This window comes from Bufo gargarizans, chromosome 1, assembly GCF_014858855.1.
Source record: "Bufo gargarizans isolate SCDJY-AF-19 chromosome 1, ASM1485885v1, whole genome shotgun sequence".
NCBI lineage: Eukaryota > Metazoa > Chordata > Amphibia > Anura > Bufonidae > Bufo > Bufo gargarizans.
The window spans coordinates 590,917,541-590,940,729 of record NC_058080.1 but is presented as its reverse complement, the minus strand read 5'-3'; the positions used below and the strand labels follow the sequence as shown (position 1 = coordinate 590,940,729).

General features: G+C 42.4%; 1 protein-coding gene across 1 annotated transcript in view; it reads right to left on the bottom strand.

The window, feature by feature from the left end:
• The window catches only part of KREMEN1 (kringle containing transmembrane protein 1), a 190,352-nt gene that overhangs the window by 53,799 nt on the left and 113,364 nt on the right, over nt 1-23,189 (bottom strand). Inside the window, exon 3 of the mRNA XM_044290905.1 lies at nt 22,067-22,158. Coding sequence (XP_044146840.1) covers nt 22,067-22,158 — 92 coding nt within the window. The remainder of the gene's footprint in view (nt 1-22,066; nt 22,159-23,189) is intronic.

Genomic DNA, 23,189 nt, shown 5'->3' with positions numbered 1-23,189 from the left:
CTGGTGGGAGTTGTAGTTTAACAACAGCTGGAGAACCGCAGGTTGGCCATCCCTGGACTAAACCTTCCTTTTGATATGATAAAATTGGAGACTCTCCGACAATATATTTTAATCAAAACACATCAGTGCCCGCCAACCATGCCAAGGTGATCTTAGTCTGAAAGAAACCTACTCTATTTACTACCTGTCTCTATGCCAGTGGGCATCTATAGTCAGGAGAGCAAACCCTGCACACAAAGGTTCCTGTGTGACTGAGATCACCTTGTTATTGAAATATCTCTTTTGGACAAATCGCTGCTGAAGCCAGTCATTGGCTGCAGCAGAGCAGGTGTCCATGTCCATGAGCAGGAAGAAGTAAACAAGCTGCTGACCAAAAGATGGGCATGCAAGAGCCAACGTTTAGGACCAGAGTGGCGGGAAGCAGGTATGATTCTTTCCATAACGGAGGCAGGCTGCAGGCATCAGTTAAAGTTTTCCCATACAACTCCTTTAGCTCCCATAAGGAAGCAAAAAAGAACAATAAAAAAAACATGAAAAAAACAAAATGATTAGAATTCAAATACCCCCTTCCCAAGTTTTCATATGAAAAAAATAAAAAAAACTATTGATATTGCAGCATCTGAAAAGTCCAACTTTTAAAATATTGTTTTACATAGTGAAGGCAGTACCGAAAGAAAAAATGTCTCAAATATAATTTTTTTAGTCACCTTGCCCCATTAAAAAATATTTAAAAAGTGATCAGAAATACATATTTATCCCTTGTTCCACAAAAAAACAAGCCCTCATAAAATGGCTATGTGAGTTGAAAAAAAAAATAAAGTTATGGATCTTGGAAGGCGATGAAGAAGCAACAAAAATGAAAAATAAAATATGTTTATGACAGAAAGGGGTTAATGTATAGAAAGGATATGTTGGATGGAGCAGAAGAATATTAAAACAATGGGCATTGGTTGGAAATGAGAATGATCTAATATTTGTGTTGATGGAATAAGGTCACAATGGTATTCAGTGCTCTCCAAAAATTCAGATCAACCCCATGCTGATTGGCCAGAAAGATGTCAGCAGTGGCGACTGTCCTTGATATGATATTCCTTGTAGCTGCTTACAATCTACTCAGTATTTATGAATGCCAAGCTCAACTCATCTGCTGGCAGGGGGGATAAAACCACTTAGTGGAAGTCTCTCACACAGAGAGGTCCTGCAGGGACAAAGCCATATGCATATACACTCATTCTAGCCTCCATTCAGCACAGTTACCAGATTATATCACCGTTACGCATTTTCAACTAACAGGAAATGACAGGTTACAGCGATGATCGGCTTTGTCTGCTTATCATAAAATGTAATTATGGGTTTATATAAACAAATTCAGAATATCATACTTGAATTACACCATGGTTTTAAACAAAATGTGTTCACCACAGTATTATTCACCTAGACAGGCTTCTTCAAGCTGGTTGCAAAGGTACTTTCAGGACACCAAAAATGTTGTCTTCCTTTATAATTCGACTGTTTATTTAGTGTTGTGCAACCTATTAGAAACGCATGCCATCCCTATCTAAATAACCTGCAGAGACGGAACAATGCTGCATTTTATAAATAAGTTTGCTGTTACAAAAATGTTATTGCAAATTAGGCAAACCCCAAAAAACATGTTCAAACTCTCCACCTTGACAAATAGAATTATTCTAGTGTAATTGGAAGGTACATATTCCATGGAAAACATTGGCTGTGCTTGCTGTACATTCGAGAATATAGTCTCCCACCTTTGAAGTGCTCAGTACAGATATACGTGAAATGCCTAATTGTAAAAGAGTGAAATTTAGTTATGAGATTCCTTCAAATACCAATAAAACACTGGACCTACAGGACTTTCCAACTTTCCTGCAGTCTACAATGGCTAGTCTGCCAATGTTGTGATATAGCTTGCACCTGTGAGTAAGAAAGCTGATGCTCTAGTTGAATCTATATAGGATAGAAAAGATACATCTACTAGTACTACTGTTTTAATGTAAAGGCTATGGATACCTTTCATATGGAAACAAAAAATAACATGTTTTGAGGTTACCTTGAGTTAAAAAGTTGCAAAAAAGTTTCAAGCTGCTTTTCCCCTTCTGCACACTCTGAGTTGCTGTGTACAACCACTTCTAATACTGAGAGAAGGAAAGGGAAAGCAGAGAGCTGACACTATCTATGTCAGAAGCAGCAGGATGGCCAGCTATGCAAAAGATTTAGTTTAACTTGTATTTTATTAATCTAAATCTCTACTTATTCTGAGTTAAGGAGTCATAAGGGCGGACCATACAGTGACACAGGAAGACTGCCTCTGGGTAGTACTATTGAAAGGAAATTATCCTCAGTATCGACTTCAGTATTAGCTGCTGCTTCGGCTTGTTTTCTCTTTTGTAATATTGTTAGCTGAGCATTATAAAAAATGTTGGTGGGTACAATATTGTAATGGTCATTATTTGTTCATGGTAACAATACAATGAAGGTTGATGGCATCAATAAATGTGCAGCTTTCCGCCCAATATGGTACTGTTAATAATTTTGACACATTTTAAAACTCCTCTTAGCCATCTACTTTTATCTATAAACTATTGATGGAGATGTAAAAAGTATCTAAACACTTAAGAAATTTGCCAACAGCATGTACTTTTTTGGTGCAATTTCTGCTAGAATACTGGCACATTTTGTTTAATAAATCTCCGGAATACACCAATCATGTTTCAATCTCTTCTTTAAAGTTAACCTGTCGTGATGCAAATGAAGTCCAATCCAAAGGCAGCATTGTATAGATCAGGAGTAGATTGGTTTAAAGTTTTATAGAAAAAGATTTAGTTAAATTTCTGCTCATTCTAAGGAGTCATGTAAGTGAGGCTAACGAGTGACACACAGAAAGGCTGCTACAGGGTAGGACCGCCCATATGACTCCTTGGCTTAGAATGAGGAATGATTTAGATGAATAAATTACAAGTTTTATTAAATCCTTTTCCACAAAACTATATATCAATCTCAGCTTCTTCTGCTTCATAACATGCTGCTTGCATGTTGCACTGCATTTTCATGATGACAGGTTCTCCCCTAACCCCTTAAGGATCGGGCTCATTTTCACCTTAAGGACCAGGCCATTTTTTGCCAATCTGACCAGTGTCACTTTATGTGTGGATAACTTTAAAACGCTTTAACTTATCCAGGCCATTCTGAGATAGTTTTTTTTTCGTCACATGTTGTACTTCATGACACTGGTAAAATGGAGTAAAAAAAAATATCATTTTTATTTATAAAAAAATGCCAAATTTACCAAACATTCAGAAAAATTACCAAATTTCCAAGTTTCAATTTCTCTACTTCTACAATACATAGTAATACCTCAAAAAATTGTTATTAACTTATATTCCCCATATGTCTACTTCATGTTTGGATCATTTTGGGAATGCCATTTTATTTTATGGGGACGTTACAAGGCTTAGAAGTTTAGAAGCAAATCTTGAAATTTTTCAGAAATTTTCCAAAACCCACTTTTTAAGGACCAGTTCAGGTCTGAAGTCACTTTGCTTACATAATAGAAAACACCCAAAAATGACCCCATTTTTGAAACTACACCCTCAAGGTATTTCAAACTGATTTTACAAACTTTGCTAACCCTCTAGGTGTTCCACAAGAGTTATTGGCAAATGGAGATAAAATGTCAGAATTTTAAATTTTGGGCAAATTTTCCATTTTCAACCATTTTTGCCAGTAACAAAGCAAGGGATAACAGCCAAACAAAACTCAATATTTATTGCCCTGATTCTGTAATTTATAGAAACACCCTATATGTCTTGTAAACTACTGTACGGGCACACGGCAAGGCGCAGAAGGAAAGGAACACTATATGGTTTTTAGAAGGCAGATTTTGCTGGACTGGTTTATTTACACCATGTCCCATTTGAAGCCCACCTGATGCACCCCTAAAGTAGAAACTCCAAAAAAGTGACCCCATTTTGGAAACTACGGGATAAGGTGGCAGTTTGGTTGGGACTATTTTCAGGGTACATATGATTTTTGGTTGCTCTATATTACATTTTTGTGAGGCAAGGTTACAAAAAATGTAAATTCTGAAATTTCATCTCCAGTTGCCAATAACTCTTGTGGAATACCTAAAGGGTTAAAAGTTTTGAATACCTTGAGGGGTGTAGTTTCTTAGATGGGGTCACTTTTATAGAGTTTCTACTCTAGGGGTGCATCATGGGGGCTTCAAATGGGACATGGTGTCAAGAAAACCAGTCCAGCAAAATCTGCGCTCCAAAAACCATATGGCGCTCCTTTACTTCTGTGCCCTGCCGTTTGGCCATACAGCATTTTATGACGACATATGGGGTGTTTCTGAAAACTACAGAATCAGGGCAATAAATATTGAGTTTTGTTTGACTGTTAACCCTTGCTTTGTTAATGGAAAAAATGGATTAAAATTGAAAATTTGGCAAAAAATAGCTGTTTTGGTATTCATTTGAGGGGTTAGGTCATGTGTTATTTTTATAGAGCAGATTCGTACGGATGCGGCAATACCTAATATGTCTACTTTAGGTTTTACACTATAATATCCTTTTTTAAACATATGATTTTTTGATTGCTTGCTATTCCACTTTTACATCCCAAAAAGTGTAATAGGAAGCGATCAAAAAGTCATATGTACCCCAAAATAGTGCCAATAAAATGGTCCTCTCATTCTGCAAAAAATGAGCCCCTACTTAAAGGGATTCTGTCACCTCGTTTTAGCTTATAGAGCTGCGGTCATGAGAGCCATAGTTTTTATTTTTATTTTTGCTGGCCGATTCTGTGGCCAAATAGAATTAAAATTGGGGAAGGGGATTATAAATGTAGTACTCCATGAAAGTGTGGTACTCCCTGAGGCAACCGTCAATGCAGAGGCCCAGATGATCGGGGCACATGTCACACTGAGTGGTGTTGTCCTTCCGTATCCCCCTCCTGTGACACACTCTGCACTCTTTTTTGGGACCGTCCCTTCTTTCCAGTATGGGGGACCACACCTGGAAAGTGTTGGCCAGGGATGATCGGGGCGCCTCCAGTTCCCGAGGTACTCCGGCCTGCTCTTTCCCGGTCAGAAAAGATCAGGGCCTTGTGGACCGCTTCATAGAACTGCAGAAATTTCCCTGTGTTGCCAGCGCTCCGGGACAGCACAAAAGAGTTGTAAAGGCAACCTGTACCAAGTCGACCGCAACTTTTTTTGTACCATGCCCGGGGTTTTGCGCATGGTGTTATATGGCTTGAGGACTTGATCAGAGAGATCAACTCCTCCCATATACCGATTGTAGTCGACGATACAATCGGGCTTGAGTACCTCGCATAGGGGCAGGGGTGATGCCATTACCGTGAATTGTGGACAGTACAAGGACATCCCTCTTGTCCTTATATCTGAGCAGCAACAGGTTTTCACTGGTAAGGGCACGGGTCTCACCCCTGGGGATAGGTACCTGGAGGGGGTGGGTAGGGAGGCTGAGGTGATTTTTCCGCATGGTCCCACAAGCGGAAGTGGATCTGGCGGCGAGGGACTGGAACATGTACAGGTGGTAACCCTTATCTAGCAGTGGGTGCATAAGGTCCCACACAAGTTTCCCGCTAACACCCAGAGTGGGGGGACATTCTGGGGGTTCAATACAGAAATCTCACCCCTCGTACACACGAAACTTGTAAGTGTACCCTGAGGTACTCTTGCAAAGTTTGTACAGATTCACGCCATACCTCGCCCGCTTAGAGGGAAGATACTGGCGGAAAATGAGTCTCCCCTTGAAAGCAATGGGAGACTCATCAACAGCGACCTCCCTTCCAGATACATAGACCTCCAAAAATTTGGCCCTGAAGTGATCGATGACCGGCCTGATTTTGTACAGGCGGTCATAGGCAGGATCACCTCGGGGGTGACATGCTGCATTATCTACATAATGCAGGCATTTCCGGATGGCCTTAAAACGGGAACATGTCATGGCCATACAGTAGAATGGGGTCTGGTAGAGGATGTCCCCACTCCAGTTCTGCCTGACACTGGGTTTTTTGACTAGGCCCATGTGCAGCACCAGGCCCCAAAACGTCCTCATCTCGGCTGCACTGACCGGAGTGCAGCCACCGGACCTAGCCAAAAAGGAGCCCGGGTGTTGAGCAATGAACTGTTGGGCGAACAAGTTCGTTTGCTCCACCATCAGATTCACAAAGTGGTCACTGAAAAAAAACAAATAGTCATATTCAGTGAAGCCCACTGTGGGAATCTGGATTCCTGATTGGCCAACAAAATCAGGAATCACGGGCTCAAAATCCTATGGGGTACACCATGCAAGTTCACCAGTAGGGGGCTCAGGTGGACTTATCTGGTGGGCCGGAAAACTAGTGTGAACCCCAGAGCAGCTCGTACTAGTGTGGGCCACAGGGTCCCTGGCATGGGACGTTCCGTTGCTCCGCCTGGCAGCGTCTCCGCCACCTTGGGGGCTCATCATCATTACTAAATGATGAGGAGAACGCGGATGACAAGAGGAAAGTGGGGTCATCCTCTTCCTTACTGGGGCTCTCGGAGTCGGAGGCAAGCAGGGCGTATGCCTCCTCGGCCAAGAACGTCTGTCAGGCCATAGGGGAGTGTGTGTGTGTGTGTGTGTGTGTAAAACTTTATTTAGTGTGCGTGTGTGTGGGGGGACGGGTGTTCACGTACTTACCCTAAACCTAACAGAAAAAGAAAAAAAGAAAAGCTGATCAGCGGTCAGAAGCTGATCAGCGGTGGGGTGGGCGATGCGCTAACAGTGGCCGGACGCTAAGAGTGCTAGCCACAGTCAACGCATGCACAAAAAAAAAGTGCTTGCACCCCAAAAAATGTGTGTGGAGGGGGCAAGCTGCAGCACCCCTGGGAGGGTCTAGGGTCACACAGCTGAGTGTGCTGTGGACCCCAGACACCCGATTAGGGTGATACAAAAATAAAACTTTTTTTCCCCCTAAACTTTCCCCGAGTATCCCTGCCTTTTTAGTGCCAAATGGCACTATGGTGGGTCGGTGGGGGTGCTGGAGGTGCTGGGCTCAGGAGCTGGAGGGGCTGCTCTCTCTCACTCCAATAGGAAGCGATCCTGAGAGGTCATGTCACCATCACCTCTCAGGATCTAAGGATGGGGATTGGTGTTGTATTATCACACCACCGATCACCATCCTATTCCGGGTTATCGGGTCACCAGAGACCCGAATAACCCAGAAACGCAGCAAACCGCAGGTCTGAATTGACCTGCAGTTTGCTGCGATCGCTGATACGGGGGGTCACAGGACCCCCCTCTGCATTGTCACAGAGTGCCTGCTGAATAATTTCATCAGGCACTCTGTTCCGATTACCGCCCGCCGTGCGTGTACCTGTATGCCCTGTGTCCTAAGCACCGGGACATCAGGGCGTACAGGTACACCCTGTGTCCCCAAGAGGTTAAGACATTGATGGGTAACATGTTTGCTAAGATCATACAGGCAAAGGTTATAGGAGCGCTACAGTCCTGAAACTCAATCATGAAAGAACAGACGCTGATTAAACTGTGGATAATAAAAAATACTGATATATTTCTGTTAGAAGTCTTGCAGGAAAGAAAACCTCATTCACGAAGGTTATTGAAGCAAAGTACAACATCCTCTGAATATTTAAAACATCATGTATTTCAGAAGATTTTGATCCTCTCCTGGTTGTTCAACTTGTTGGGTAGGAGCTAGTTTTCAGGGTCAAAGAAAGGACTAACTTCATTCTAGTCACTTCCAGGCCAGTAAGTATTAAACAGGCGGCAACATGAGTTTCACATTAAGAATGGGAGGGAATTTTTCACTGACTCTCATACCCATTCTATCCCTGGAGATATAGTTTCAGGGAAATAATTAAAGCAGCTGCTACTTGTCAAGGAATTGCTTTGTGTATTAGCCTTTTGCATTATCCAGGAGAATATAAAAAATATCCCCACATAACCTCCAGGTTATCAAGTCTAATTAGCGGCTTTCTGTGCACTCATTAAGTGTATAGCAACAGTTGGACAAATAGTGGGATGCGATAATTGTTTCTAATATGATGAAGGGAATATTGTATAACTCCCTGATATATTAGGATTGTAAAAATAAGTGAACTGCAGTACCCCAGTGGACCACTGCAAAGGGTTAACTAGTGTAGCTCAATGTTTGCCAAGTTAAATATTGTGATTTATTATTGTAATAATACTAGTCTTTCTATGCACTTTGCTCATTCATAGCAAGGTAAGTAGAACATAGGGTTAACACTGGTAGAACGTGTGCGAGTCTAGCAGAGTAAAGCCTTATTCACACATCAGTGTTTTGGTCAGTGATTTCCATCAGTGATTGTGAGCCAAAACCTGGATTGGAGACTTCACAGACATAAGGTATAAGGGAAAGATCTGCACCTGTTCGGTGTTTCTGACCTGTAACAGTTTTTTGCTCAAAATCACTAATTGAACACTGACTATGAATGAGGCATGAGGGAGAAGACCTGCACGTGCAAGTATCTGAGAGCTAGGTCCAAGTCCAGAGAAGAACCTCTGTCTAGGAGACTACTGCTGCCAGAGAAGTTGCTTTTTTACCAGAAGACCCATTCTGAGAAAGAGAGACCAGTCAGTTTAGAAGGTCCAGAACCATCCAAGCCGTGCAAGCTTCAGGCAGCAAGGTATTCACATGTCTATGGCAGGAAGGCTTTACTGCTGTGGAAAGGATTATTGCTCCCTACACATATCACACTTTGAGACAGACTGGCCATCTGTATCTAAAGTTTCTACACCCCTCAGAAGGGCTTAATAATGACAGTATAGCATGTGGTTATCGTCAGAAGATAGCAAAGTGTTTGGCGAAAATCCCAGAGAGTACTACAACTACCATCACTGTTTTTGCCTCTACACTGCTATTGAGAGAGGACTGCACTTTATTATACTTTGGAAATGTGTCTTTTGCTGCTATATGTACTCCTACCATTAACTCAGTAAAGAGATTATCATCTGTTACAATCAACTGGCCTAAATATTGACTCCATCATCCTCTGGTCCTGTATCTAGACTCCTGCCTTGCACCCCGCTAAACAGACACCTAACATCAAGGGCACCTTACCCAACACCAGGCAGGAGCCCCAACTCCAGGGGGTGTCCCAATGGAAGAGAGGGTGGGGTACGTCCTCCAGTTACTGCTTGGCCCCATGGTGTGCCAGGGGAGGAGGTTGCCACTGTGAACTGTGAGTGCTACTACTACCAGCATATCTACTACTACTCCCACCTCACAGCACTTCCCCTGCGAGTTGCTGCAGAAATAAATGAGGGGGTCAAAGTGAGACATAAGGACATAGCCTGAGATCTAGAAAAAATTATTAGAATTGTATTGTAAACCCTATTGAGAAATGCGGCTCAACTGCTGATTTTTGGTGTCGTTCACGCCAACTTCTCTGCAAGGAAAACTAGAACAAAGTGTTTGTTAATTAGACAAACCCACCTGACGTTTCGCTTTAGCATGTACTGTACACCACTAATTTCAGTGCAATTATTCCAGAAATAGCCTTTATGAATGTGCCGCCCTGTATTTGTATAATAAGACGTTGTCTAGGCATGTATTCACACAAGACATTTCATTCCACTGATGGACTTTAAGGTGAGCCTGTCAGAATTTTTAGATCGTTCTCTGCATATCGGCAGGGGTGTAGCTACAGGGGCTGATAAAGTTCTGTCCGTCACAGAAGACACCAGTCATATAGGGCACTTGTGAGCTTAGGTGCTCTGTATATATAGGGCATTACGTTATTATATAAAGGAAGGGAAAGAAGACTTCATTGGGGCTGCCATGTTCTCGGAAGAGGACAGCTTGTGCTCAGCATATTGCTCTCTCCAGAGACATGCAGGAAAACATCTGCATATACCCAAGCACACCTAGACAGTCAACTAAAGCCTGTGTATTGTCAAAGATGGGCTCACGTAACATTAACGCCTATTAATTGTCTTCAGTCCCAGGAAGATAATTCTCCATGTGACTACACATTGCGTTATATCAGGATCCAGCTGGAATACAAGCCAGAAACTACAATTTGGGTGCTGCTGTTCAAACATTGGTATCTGTGGCTTTGATGTGGTACATGCTTCCCATTCATAGTAATCCCGTAAAGTAGATTTCTCAGCTTAATATGCTGCCCTACCCCTAAGTAAGGATTTTGGCTATTAGAAGCGCTGAAAGAATACACCAGATACATAGGTGGGAATTTACCAAGACCAGTGTTTTTTATACTGGTCTCAGTCCATGGTGAACTGGAACAAGTATCAACAAATTTATTAAGAGGTGCAAGGTCTCTTGATAAATTCTCACTTTTTTTTAAAAACTATTCATAAATCACGTGACTGCTGCAGCCAGTCAATGTCTGTAACTGCCACGTGACCAGCGACAAACTGGATGTGCATGTTGGGAGACCTGAGCTCTGCAGGTGTGGTGGGGCAGGGATGAAGCCGGAATCCAGTGGCGAGTATCATGAACGTATTCTCTTTACAGGCCCGGCCATGCTTCGACTTGAGGGTGAATAACCCCATTAACCCCTTCAGCCTTGGCCGATTTTCCATTTTTTATTTTTCACTCCCTTCCATCCCAAAGCCATAACTCCATCCCAAAGCCATAAATAAGGAGTTGCCGCTGCCTTCTCAAACAGCTGCCCAGGTGATGGACCCCCACCGATCAGTAGTAAAATATCTGAAAACCCCTTAAAGTACATAAACTGGCCCTGGTAGGCTGACTGTTACTCGTATAATTTAGCACTAATTTTTGCATAGTCTAACATTATAAACTACATACTGTATAGTCATATAGCTTGCCAGAAATTGCGACCATTCTTCTCTGATACTGGCCTGTCCCAAGGTCATCTACTCATGTGTGATCTGTGGCCTGATGCTCTTGTGTAGCTTTTGCAGTTTGTAATTAGGGAGAGCCAAGCTTTCTGGTGATACATCATAATTCTTCAGTCACTACTTCCCTTTTCATTTTCTCTTTCCTACTAATGAGGATTACTTTATTTTGGAGAGAAAAAATTAGAGGACATTTTGTTCCCAGAGACACTATTTATGTACCTATGAAGAGTGACTGCATTACTTTATGAATCATCCCCTACTGATAAAATCCTTTTTCTAATTATACTGGGAAACATACATCTTACTATTGTAACTGGCTGCTATAGTATATCATGTAGCTTAAAAAAAGGAGGTCATTTCTGAAAAAGAAGTTTGAAAAGTATCTTTGAAAATTCACTTTACAACATTTCTCAGTTTAAGGCTCCATTCACACGTCCGCAATTTAGTTCCGCATTTTGCGGAACGGAATTGCGGACCCATTCATTCCTATGGGGCAGCACGATGTGCTGCCCGGACACGGAACTGCGGATCCGCACTTCCGTTCCGCAAAATAATAGAATATGTCCTATTCTTGTCCGCAATTGCGGACAAGAACAGGCATATTCTATTAGTGCCGACAATGTGCGGTCCGCAAAATGCGGAACGCACATTGCCTCTTTCCGTGTTTTGCAGATCCGCGGCTCCCCAAAACACGTTGCGGACGTGTGAATGGAGCCTAAGGCCTAGTTCGCACGATCGAGTGTGCGGGCTGTTTTTTTGTGTTCCGTATACGGTCCGTATACGGAACTATTCATTTCAATGGTTCCACAAAAAAAAAACGGAATGTACTCCGTATGCATTCCGTTTCCGTATTTCCGTTTTTCCGTTCAAAGATAGAACATGTCCTATTATTGCCCGCAAATCACGTTCCGTGGCTCCATTCAAGTCAATGCGTCCGCAAAAACAACGGAACACATACGGAATGTACTCCGTATACGTTCCGTTTTTGCGGAACCATCTATTGAAAATTTTATGCCCAGCCCATTTTTTTCTATGTAATTACTGTATACTGTATATGCCATACGGAAAAACGGAACGGAAAAACGGAAGAGAAACGGAAACACAACGGAAACAAAAAAAGGAACAACAGATCCGTGAAAAACAGACTGCAAAAAACTATAAAAGCCATACGTTCGTGTGAACTAGGCCTAAGGCCTCTTTCACACAACCGTTATTTTTTTTTTCTATTTATGGGCCGTTTTTTGTGTTCCGTATACGGTCCGTATAAGGAACCAATTATTTCAATGGTTCTGCAAAAAAAACGGAATGTACTCCGTATGCATTCCGTTTCCATATTTCCGTTTAAATATAGTATATGTCTTGTTATTGCCCGCAAATCACGTTCCGTGGCTCCATTCAAGTCAAATACGGAAATGCATCCGTATGTCTTCCATATCCATTCTGTTTTTGTGGAATCATCTATTGAAAATGATATGTCGAGCCCAATTTTTTCTAAGTAATTACTGTATACTGTATATGCTATATGGAAAAACGGAATGGATATGGAAACATAACGGAAAACAAAAAACGGAGCAACGGATCTGTGAAAAACGGATGGCAAAACACTGAAAAAGCCATACGGTCGTATGAAAGCGGTCAAAGGCCTCTTGCATACAAACATTTTTTTCCCATTTCTGTTCCGTTTTTGCGATCAGTATATGGAACCATTCATTTCAATGGATCCACAAAAAAACTGAAGGTACGCCCTATGCCTTCCGTTTCCGTATTTCCGTTTTTCCGTTCCGTTCAAAGATAGAACTTGTCCTATTATCGTCCGCATAACAGACAAGGATAGTACTGTTCTATCAGGGGCCAGCTGTTCCGTAAAAAACAGAATTCACACGAACGTCATCCGTATTTTTTGCGGATGCGTTTTTTGCAGACTGCAAAATACTGAAAAAGCCATACGGTCGTGTACAAGAGGCCTAACTGTCATTTTAGGTAATTTTTTCCAAATAAGCTGCCATGTGAGTGCACATGAGGAATAACACTATATCTGACTATTATATGACCCGTATCTGGCATTTTTAGCTTCTTTTCCCCTTTCAATCTATATTTTCAGACTTAGGCCTCTTTCACATGGACAGTATTTTGCATCAGTATTCGATCAGTATTTGTAAGCCAAAACCAGGAATGGAACCTAAAGAGACAAAAACATATAATGGAAATATTTGCATTTCTTCTGCGTTTTGGACCCACATTACTGATGCAATATATTGACCAAATACTGACCGTGTGAAAGAGGCCTTAGTGGCATTTGAGAGGTTGAATGTCTACGATCAGAGTTATAGCCGATCGCAGACATTGACTCTAAGTATCTTCTGTTTAAAACAGCAGGACTGTGGCAGCTATGGCACCCACTCCGCTGAAAAGCGGGTGCCATCTATAAAGACCCTACTACTGACACACATAGCCGTATGGAGATAGGGAAGTGGTTAATAACAAACTGCACTGTAGTTTTTTTTTAATGTTTTTTGTTTTTCAATCATGGTCCATAAAATTTTTCAGTTGTTTGTGGCAAATGCTTGCCGGTGAGTCTACACATACTACTTCGGGTCATGAGTTCCTCCTTCATCTTTCCTGATGTCTGATCTAAAAAAATGCCTGATGCCATTTTGAGAAATTTGACAATATTTTCTGGACAATTTTGAGCAAATTCGATTTGTCCGGAATCGATTTACTAATCTCTACTTGCCATTTGATTCTATATCTAAATTCACATATAACCTACTTGATGGTGTTTACGATATGACCTGTGCTTATGACAAAATTATAACTGGGCGTGCACATGTTGTATATGGATAATAGGTGGGCCCTCGGAATAATGTGCTTGTGTCCCAACGAGCTCTAATCCTTAATATACCTACATTTTAATTGAAAATGATTCCTGAAGAATTCCAGATAAAAGTGTTTTATGGAGAAATAATTCATACATTGGCACATCTAACACTTGATGTATCTGTGTTATTAAGGTTTTACGTTTCCCATAGGCTGAATAAATGCAAAAATGGTCCAAAATGAGATCTAATTATTGTAATCATAATTTCAAAATGATTTTAGTATTATTACTATAGAAGGACTGAAGATGCGGGAATAATTGAACCATTTGATTGACACAAATGCAACAGACATGTGATCAAAGCTTTTCTGGGGGGTGAATTGTACAGGACACCTGCTGCATGTTTGGTAAGCGATCTGTCCTGTGTAGAATATAAAATCTGCACTGTAGGCTCATAATGAATACAAAGTAGGCAGAGTTGTACAAAATGCTGCAGGCTACAATTTGGCAGATGTACACTGTTTCAGAATAAAGAGGTAATCATACCTAGCCAGCCATAAATATAATAGCATTCAATAGAAGATGAGTGTTAACCATTGTAAAACCAGAAAACCAGAGGCATAAATCCTTCTGTTCCAGTAGAAATTCATTTCAAATGACATTTCCCCTTCTTCCCTGAGACAGGGAGTGTTTTATTATCCCTTATCCCACCCTATCACCATCACAGAGCAAATAAGGTTGACAGAGGTCATGGATTTGGCTCCAAAAACTCTTACAGAATCTGCAGTGAGAGGCAAATGGCTGAATGTTAAGGCTTCAAATCCATCAATTTCAGAAGCCAAGTTGAAATCATTTTAAAGTAAGCCTAAAAAGTCAGGTTTTGTTATTGTGCTGATGTGCCATTGGTGTTGCTAACCTCGATTAAGCCGGTCTCAAGAGAAGCAAGGGTAGTAGCGCAAGTTTTTTTCTGTTTAGCTGACTTAAACAGAATACATATTTTCTGGTGCGGTTCTAAAAACACCAATAAAATAGGCTAAAAAAAATATGTTCCATTCCTAAATATTTGATATCCATGCTTACCCGAGAACGCAACACCTTGGGACACTGCACAATAACGCTTAAAGGAGTTTTCTCATCTGGAACATTGCTAGCGATAGGATAGGATATGCAATCAATGTCAGATAGGTGTGGGTCACGGAGTTGGGACCTACACCTATCTCTAGAACAGTGGCAAAACAGCAAATTTTTGAATAGGGCCCCCACCAGCAACAACTTTGCAACCTTCACTCCTGTGACTAGTCAGACGAGGCCCAGCAGCCGCTCTGTTCGTTTTCTACAGTGTCACTATATATAATATCATTGTATAATACTGTTGAGGGGGCCATGACAATAAAATCGTTTAGTCCTCCTCCTGGATGGGCCCCTTCTGAGTTGGGGCCCCGAAGCAGCCACTTCCCCTATAGCTACGCCATTGCTCTAGAATGAAGATCCCAAAGAAAAAGCTGGAGTGCACCACGTGAGCACAGCCACTGCTCCATTCACCTCTATGGAACTATGGCGCTCCCATAGGAATGAATGGAGGGAGGCTGCCATATGCTGCGTGCTCTCAATCTTTGGGAGCTTCATTCTAGAGACAGGTGCAGGCCCAGGTCCCATAGGTGGAACCCGCACCAATCTGACATTGGTGGCATTTCCTAGAGAGATATGCCGCCAATGTTCCTGGTGAGACAACCCCTTTAACAATAATCCTCTCTGACTATGACTAATCAAAGCTTCCAAACGAGCAGCGGAGGGAGGGAAAATTTTAGCATAAGGGCTCTTTCACATGAGCGGATCTCGTGCGTGGGACCCACTGTGTGAAAGAGAGCCAAGCCCCGTTCGAGACAGCAAAGACGGAGCATTAACATGATTGATAATGCTCTGTGCCTATCTGTGATCTTTTTACTACAAAATCACAGTGAGATAAAGTTGTCACCGTGATTTTGTAGTAAAAAGATCACAGAGAGACACGGAACATTATCAATCATGTTATTGCTCCGTGTCTCTGCTATCTGAAACGGGGCATGGCTCTCTTTCACGCAGCAGATTACCTTCACGGCATCCGCTTGTGTGAAAGAGCCCTAAGAGGCAAACTAAACATACATATCCTATTGTACTAATGATATGATATTATGGGGCGCAATTTAGGTGGTGTCCTAAAGAAGTAGATAGGTATTTAGCATTTCAGATGGACCTTAGAGGATATCATTGGGCTCTATTTTATTGTCTATTGCTGACACTACACATAAATACCTCATAGGAGCTGTAAACAGTTTCATGGGGCAAAATGAACATTTCTGTAACATATAGTTTATCCATAAGCAGAACAAAGGAATACCGTATATGCTCTCTGCACTTGCACGCATTGTAAAACAAAGCTTTAAAGGGACTCTGTCACCAACTTTTCACGTTCTACAGTGCCTATATTGCCTTCTTGCACACACACGACCATAATTAATAATGTTTTAATGGTATGCAAATAAGGGCTGGCAAGTATCCAGGGGCCGCTTTCTGGCTGTACGTGCCCAGGCCCCTCAGCATTTTGCTCTCCTAACTCCTCCTCGAGATCCTGTGTGTGCACAGTTCACCGGCAGGTCCAGGCATGTGCATTGCAATAACCACAGGCATCGGCTTTCTGTGCATGCACATTGCTTCAAATGAAACCGATGAGTGGTTATCGGTGTTCTATTAGTTGGTCCTGCTCCAGATGATCACACATTGCAGTTAGTAGCAGACCTTTTATTAGGTGTACATCTTAGCTGCCATTACACATAAGGCTGCTTCCTAAACTACAACCAAAGAGGTAGAATAACACAGTTGTACAAATATCTAAGTAGTGAGACCCCTAGAGGTCATACACAGCATCTAACATATTGCTACATCCTTTTCCTTTTATATGAAAGAACAATGAAATATAACTAACACTAAATGGTGAACATGAACAAGTAGAACATAACTATAAGTTAGATATAATCCTTGAGGTGAGCTGGCTTTCTGATTGTTCTGCCAGCTCGCGTAACATATGAGGTTTCTTCACACAAATACAGGGCCCATATACTGTTCCAAGGGCCCTGTATCATCTATTTCTTTTGTTTTTCTCAGATGTCTCCAATTTCTCCGCAATCTTCTTCCTTCCTCTGTTATAATTTCATAGGACTGTGGTCCTAATTTCTGGATGACCTTTGCCTTTTGCCCTCGTTTGTCATATTTGCCTATTGGCTGAATCTGTACATTTTCATTGCTCTGGAAAACAGGCAGATCTTTTGCAGATTTATTGTAATAGAAAGCTTGCCTATCTTGATGTTTCTTCAGTTTGATTTTAACACTGCCCACAAGCTTTGGCCTTAGTAGTTGACCTGCAGTTGGTTAAGAGAGTCCTTGTACATCTACTCATAAGCCGCTGTGCTGGACTGGTGTCTAGGCCTTGTGTGGGCGTATTTCTGTGGTCTGTGGAGATGATGTCTGGTGCTTTAATTCCCACCTCAGCCTAAAATTTTTCAACTCCTTAGATGTAAATTGAGCAGAGTTGTCAGAGAATACAATATCAGGAATGCCATACCTGGCAAAATGGGCTTTGAGTTTTTTAATTACTGTTTTTGCCCTTGTGTCCTATAAGTAGTCTATCTCCCAGAAGTTGGAAAAATAGTTCACAGTTACCAGATACTCTTTGTCATTCCACGTAAACAGATCTGTTCCTACTTTTCACCATGGTCTGTTTGGAATTGTATGTGGTCTATTTCGGTTGCTTATTGCTCGATGCACATATTTCACACTGTGCTATAAAGTTTTCTATGTGGTCATTCATTCCAGGCCAATAAATATATTCTCGTGCCCGACATAGACATCCTTCTACACCTAAGTGAGTAGAGTGTAATATTTCTATTATGTCTCTTCTGAGGGATTCCGGTATAACAGCCCTTTTCCTTTAAAGGGTTTCTACCACTTAGGCGTCACATATTTGGCTGTCAGACACTAGCGATCCGCTAGTGTCTGCTCTGGCCAACCATCCTAATATAATTGCTTTTGGGACGGTGGTTTGGCTAAAAAAACTACTTTTATTAATATGCTAATGAGCCTCTAGGTGCTATGGGGGCGTCATTAGCACCTAGAGGCTCCGTCTACCTTCAGAAACTGCCGCCCCCAGCGCGTCCCTCCAGCCCGCCCATCTCCTCCTGAATGCGATCCTCGTATGTATTCTGCGCATGCGCAGTAAATGTCTGACAGCTCCCCTGCTCAGACATCTCCACTGCGCCTGTTCCTCGGAGCACTATGGCGTCATCGCGCAGGCGCAGTGGAGATGTCTGAGCAAGGAAGCGGTCAGACATTCACTGCGCATGCGCAGAATACATACGAGGATCGCATTCAGGAGGAGATGGGCGGGCTGGAGGGACGCGCTCGGCGGCGGCAGTTTCGGAAGGTAGACGGAGCCTCTAGGTGCTAATGACGCCCCCATAGCACCTAGAGGCTCATTAGCATATTAAAAAAAGTAGTTTTTTTAGCCAAACCACCGTCCCAAAAGCAATTATATTAGGATGGTTGGGCAGAGCAGACACTAGCGGATCGCTAGTGTCTGACAGCCAAATATGTGACGCCTAAGTGGTAGAAACCCTTTAAAGATGATTCCACGCAGCACAGAGAGTTCATCTCTTATGTGAAAAAATTTGAAAAATTTCCATTTGGGGCACGTTGCTTGTATTTTGACCATCCCTTCAAGATGACACTCTTTAAGGTCTGTAGAGTTTTATCTTCCGCTGTGCAGGTCTGTATTTGTTTCAGTCTGTCTTTTGAGACAGACAGATATTCACACATATTGATGCCTTCAATGTCTTTTTTTTCTTCTTCATTTGTGATGGGTAAGTAAGCTCTGCTTAGGGCATCTGCAATCAGCAAATCCTAACCTGGACAGTAACAAATGTTACAATCATATTTCTGAAGCCTTAAAAGCATACGCTGTAGTTTTTTGGGTGCATTCAGTAGTGGCTTCTTTGTAATACTTTCTAAAGGCTTGTGATCCGAATGCACCACTACTTAGGTGTAGGTGTACTGGTGGAATTTCTCCAACCCAAATACTACAGCTATTAGTTCCTTCTCGATTTGAACATATCCTTGCTCTGTTAGAGTTAAAGCTCTGCTTGCATTTGTGATTGGCTGTTTATCCTGCATTAGTGTAGCTCCAAGGCCTGTTTCTGAGGCATCACATTGTACTACCACTGCGTGATCTGGATCAAAATATTTTTGAGTTGCTGTGTCTGCAATAGCACTCTTTTCCTTGTTAGCTGGAGGGTGAGCCATCCCAACCCATTATACATACAATAGCATTTTTCACTGACTGAAAAGCAGTTTCATGGCTATCTGTCCATTCCCAGAGTATGTCTTTGTGAGTTAGCTGTCTCAGTAGCTCACACGCCTGATAAATGCTTGCAAAATTTAGAAAGATAATTCACCATGCCCAGGAATCGTTGTACTCCACGTAAATCTGTAGGTGTAGGCATGTCCTGTTTTGCCCTCACCTTCTCTGGATCCACTTTAACACCATTTGAGGTTAATAGATGTCCAATATATGGTACTTCTGTCATTTTTAGTTTTAATTTTTCCAGGTTCAGTTTGATTTATTTTTTTCTATATCTGTCCAAGAATTGTATCATCTTTTTATCGTGATCCTTTGTTGCAGATTCTAGATCATCACCTTCTCCAACTATTAGTATATCGTCTGCTATTATTTTTACTCCAGTCAGTCCTTCCAAAGCTTGCATCAATTTTTGTTGGAACACAGTTCTAGTGTCACACAATCTGTATTTGTAGACAGCAGACTTGCTATTCAGAGGTCCTGTGCCCAGCTGCCACCATGTTCAATTACTTGGTCCTGCTCCAGATGATCACACACTGTAGTTAGTAGCAGATATTTTATTAGGTGTACATTTTAGCTGCCATTACACATGAGGCTGCTTCATGAACTACAACCAACGAGTTGCAATAACACAGTTGTACAAATCTCTAAGTAGTGAGACCCCTAGAGGCTATACACAGCATATAACATATTGCTATGCTGCGCATGCTCGGGCCTGACGGTGAACTGTGCACGTTCAGGATCTCGGGAGGGAGAGAGGAGGACATAAGATGATTGACAGGCTGGCGAGACGAGGCCTGGGGAGGAGTTAGATGTGCAAAATGCTGAGGGGCCTGGGCACGTACAGCCAAACCATTTTGCAGCTTTAGAAAAGCAGACTTAGGCTGCTTTCACACTAGCGTTCGGGTTTCCGTTCGTGAGCTCCGTTTGAAGGAGCTCACGAGCGGACCCGAACGCAGCCGTCCAGCCCTGATGCAGTCTGAATGGAGGCGGATCCGCTCAGACTGCATCAGTCTGGCGGCGTTCAGCCTCCGCTCCGCTCGCCTCCGCACGGACAGGCGGACAGCTGAACGCTGCTTGCAGCGTTCGGGTGTCCGCCTGGCCGTGCGGAGGCGTGCGGATCCGTCCAGACTTACAATGTAAGTCAATGGGGACGGATCCGTTTGAAGATGCCACAATGTGGCTCAATCTTCAAGCGGATCCGTCCCCCATTGACTTTACATTGAAAGTCTGGACGGATCCGTCCCAGGCTATTTTCACACTTAGCTTTTTTTAGCTAATATAATGCAGACGGATCCGTTCTGAACGGAGCCTCCGTCTGCATTATTATGGGCGGATCCGTTCAGAACGGATCCGCCCGAACGCTAGTGTGAAAGTAGCCTAAAACAACCGTTATGGGCATGTTTGTGTGTGCAAGAAGTCAATATAAGCAGTGTAAAACGTGAAAAGTTGGAGACAGACTCCCTTTAACTTATTAAAGCGAACCTCCGGTTCAGGGGAGAAAAAAAAAATCCCATGAGCAGTATGGCCAATCCAAGAGCAGAGCTAGACAAGCAGCAAGTGTCTTGGGCTATTAGTGCGCAGTTTGCACCAGGTAGTCTGAGGAGTGGTGTGACCATCTTGTATAACAGAAGAGGGGCTCGGGAGTTAGTGGATCTGCAGCTGAAAAGATGAAAAGGAGTTAAACATCTAAGGCCCCTTTCACACGGATGAAAATTCTGCGCAGGTGCAATGCGTGAGGCGAAAGCATTGCACCCGCACTGAATCCGGACCCATTCACTGCAATGGGTCTGGGTGCATGAGCAGTGATTTTCACGCATCACTTGTGCATTGCGTGAAAATCACAGCAAGCTCTATATTGTGCGTTTTTCGCGCAACGCAGGCCCCATAGAAGTGAATGGGGCTGTGCGAAAATCACAAGCATCCGCAAGCAAGTGTGGATGCGGTGCAATTTTCACGCATGGTTGCTAGGAGAGGATCGAGATGGGGACCCGATCTTCATTATTTTCCCTTATAACATGGTTATGAGGGAAAATAATAGCATTCTTAATACAGAATGCTAAGTAAATTAGGGATGGAGAGGTTAAAAAAAAAAATGTAACTCACCTCAGCCACTTGGTTCGCGCTGCCCGGCTTATCTTCTTTCTTCTTTGATGACCTGGGAGGAAAAGGACCTTTGGTGAAGTCACTGCGTTCATCACATGGTCCATCACATGGTTCATCACCATGGTGATGGGCAATGTGATAAGCACGGTGACGTCACCAAAGGTCCTTTTCCTCCCAGGTCATCAAAGAAGAAGAAAGAAGACGAGCCGAGCAGCGCAAACAAGTGGATGAGTTTAATTTAAAAATTATTATTTTTTAACCCCTCCATCCCTAATTTACTTAGCATTCTGTATTAAGAATGCTATTATTTTTCCTTATAACCATGTTATAAGGGAAAATATTAAAAAACGACAGAATACCTAACCCAAACCCGAACTTCAGTGAAGAAGTCCGGTTTAGGTCTGGGTACCACATTCAGTTTTTTCTCACGTGCGTGCAAAATGCATTGCACTCGTGCGGAAAAAACTGAAGAAAGCAACGCAATTGCATACAAAACTCACCCCACTCACAGGCAATCGCACGATTTTACCGCGACGCACCCGCATCCTATCCGGCCCTCACACGCGACGCCCGTGTGAAAGAGGCCTAAGTGTTCTGTTCATTCCCAGTTAATGTGAATTGGAAATGAACTGGAGGGTCCCTTTAATTTAATAGCATACTACATCTGCCCTGACATAACGATATTTTTACTACAAACTTAGTCTAAACTTTTTTTTTACTTTTTATGATGTCCTAATACTGAATGTCTTAGTAATGTTCTATGTGTGATAGGTGTTTAGGATAACACTTGTACTGCACATAAAACGAATGACCAAACAGAATTCCAAAATCTGACAACAACAAAAAATAGGATTAAGATGAAGATCCCTCCAGTCTTACTTCTACAGGTTGGAATGTCACAATACTTCCAGTACACGCCATCTTCATGTTCTGCTATGTAACACCAGGGACTGACGTCACCATCTGGGTTCCTGGCAAAAGTAGAAAGCAGAGTTAACAGAATCCGCGTGGTTGAAGGAAGACAGCAAGAATACAATACACTATGCTAAACTGAAGACATACATCAGCTTTTTACGAGGCTTCCTAAGGTAACAGCTGTATTTTTATTATCATATGCAAGCAAAAGGCCAAATGTGTCAGTTCACATTACATTTTTAAGTGGATACCTAACCTGAATATTCCAGTTCTGTATAATAGTCAAAGAATAAAGTAAGGTCCACCGCACTATTAGCTATTAGACCGAACAGCACAAAAAATATTGCACCAATTAGCTAATTCAGCCCTATGTATTCATGAGGGGACCCCCTCCCCTTAAATACTGAATAACGACTGTCCTATGTCTGTATGTTTACAGCAAACTGGTGAGAGGGACAGGAGTAGGCAAGTGGTAAGGAGTACTACCTTTACAAATAGAGCACAATTCATAGGGGGCAATTTACAAAAAAACAATGTTTCCTATGCTAGTCTCAGCCCACAGAGGCACAGGTGTCTTAACAAATTTGTTGCCAGCTAAATTTGAGTGAATTTGTCAAACTGTGGAAGGCCATGTCCTCTCTGGCTAAGCCATACTCACTTTTTGAAAAAATGGCAAGAAAGGCAGAAGATAGCTAAAACTCACAGATTTTTGTGCAAATTTTGTGCCAAAATTTATGACTATTGTATGCCAGTTTTGATGTCAGGTCACAGCATAGTGCGGCAGGAAGAGTGCTGGATCTCAGGAATGGAGGTGGCTTCCAGAACAGGAGAGGTGAGTCAATTATTATTTTTTTGTCTGAGTCCAATTAACATTGGAGGTCTGATGTGAGGTCTTATTGGGATTCTGAGCTGGGGTCTAATTGACATTGGTGGTCTGATCTGAGGTCTGATTGATGGTCTGAGATGCATTATAGTTAACATTGGAGTTCTGATCTGAGGTCTGATTGGGGTTCTGAGCTGGGGTCTAATCAACATTGGGGGTCTGATCTGAGGTCTGATTGATGGTCTGAGCTGGGGTCTAATTAAC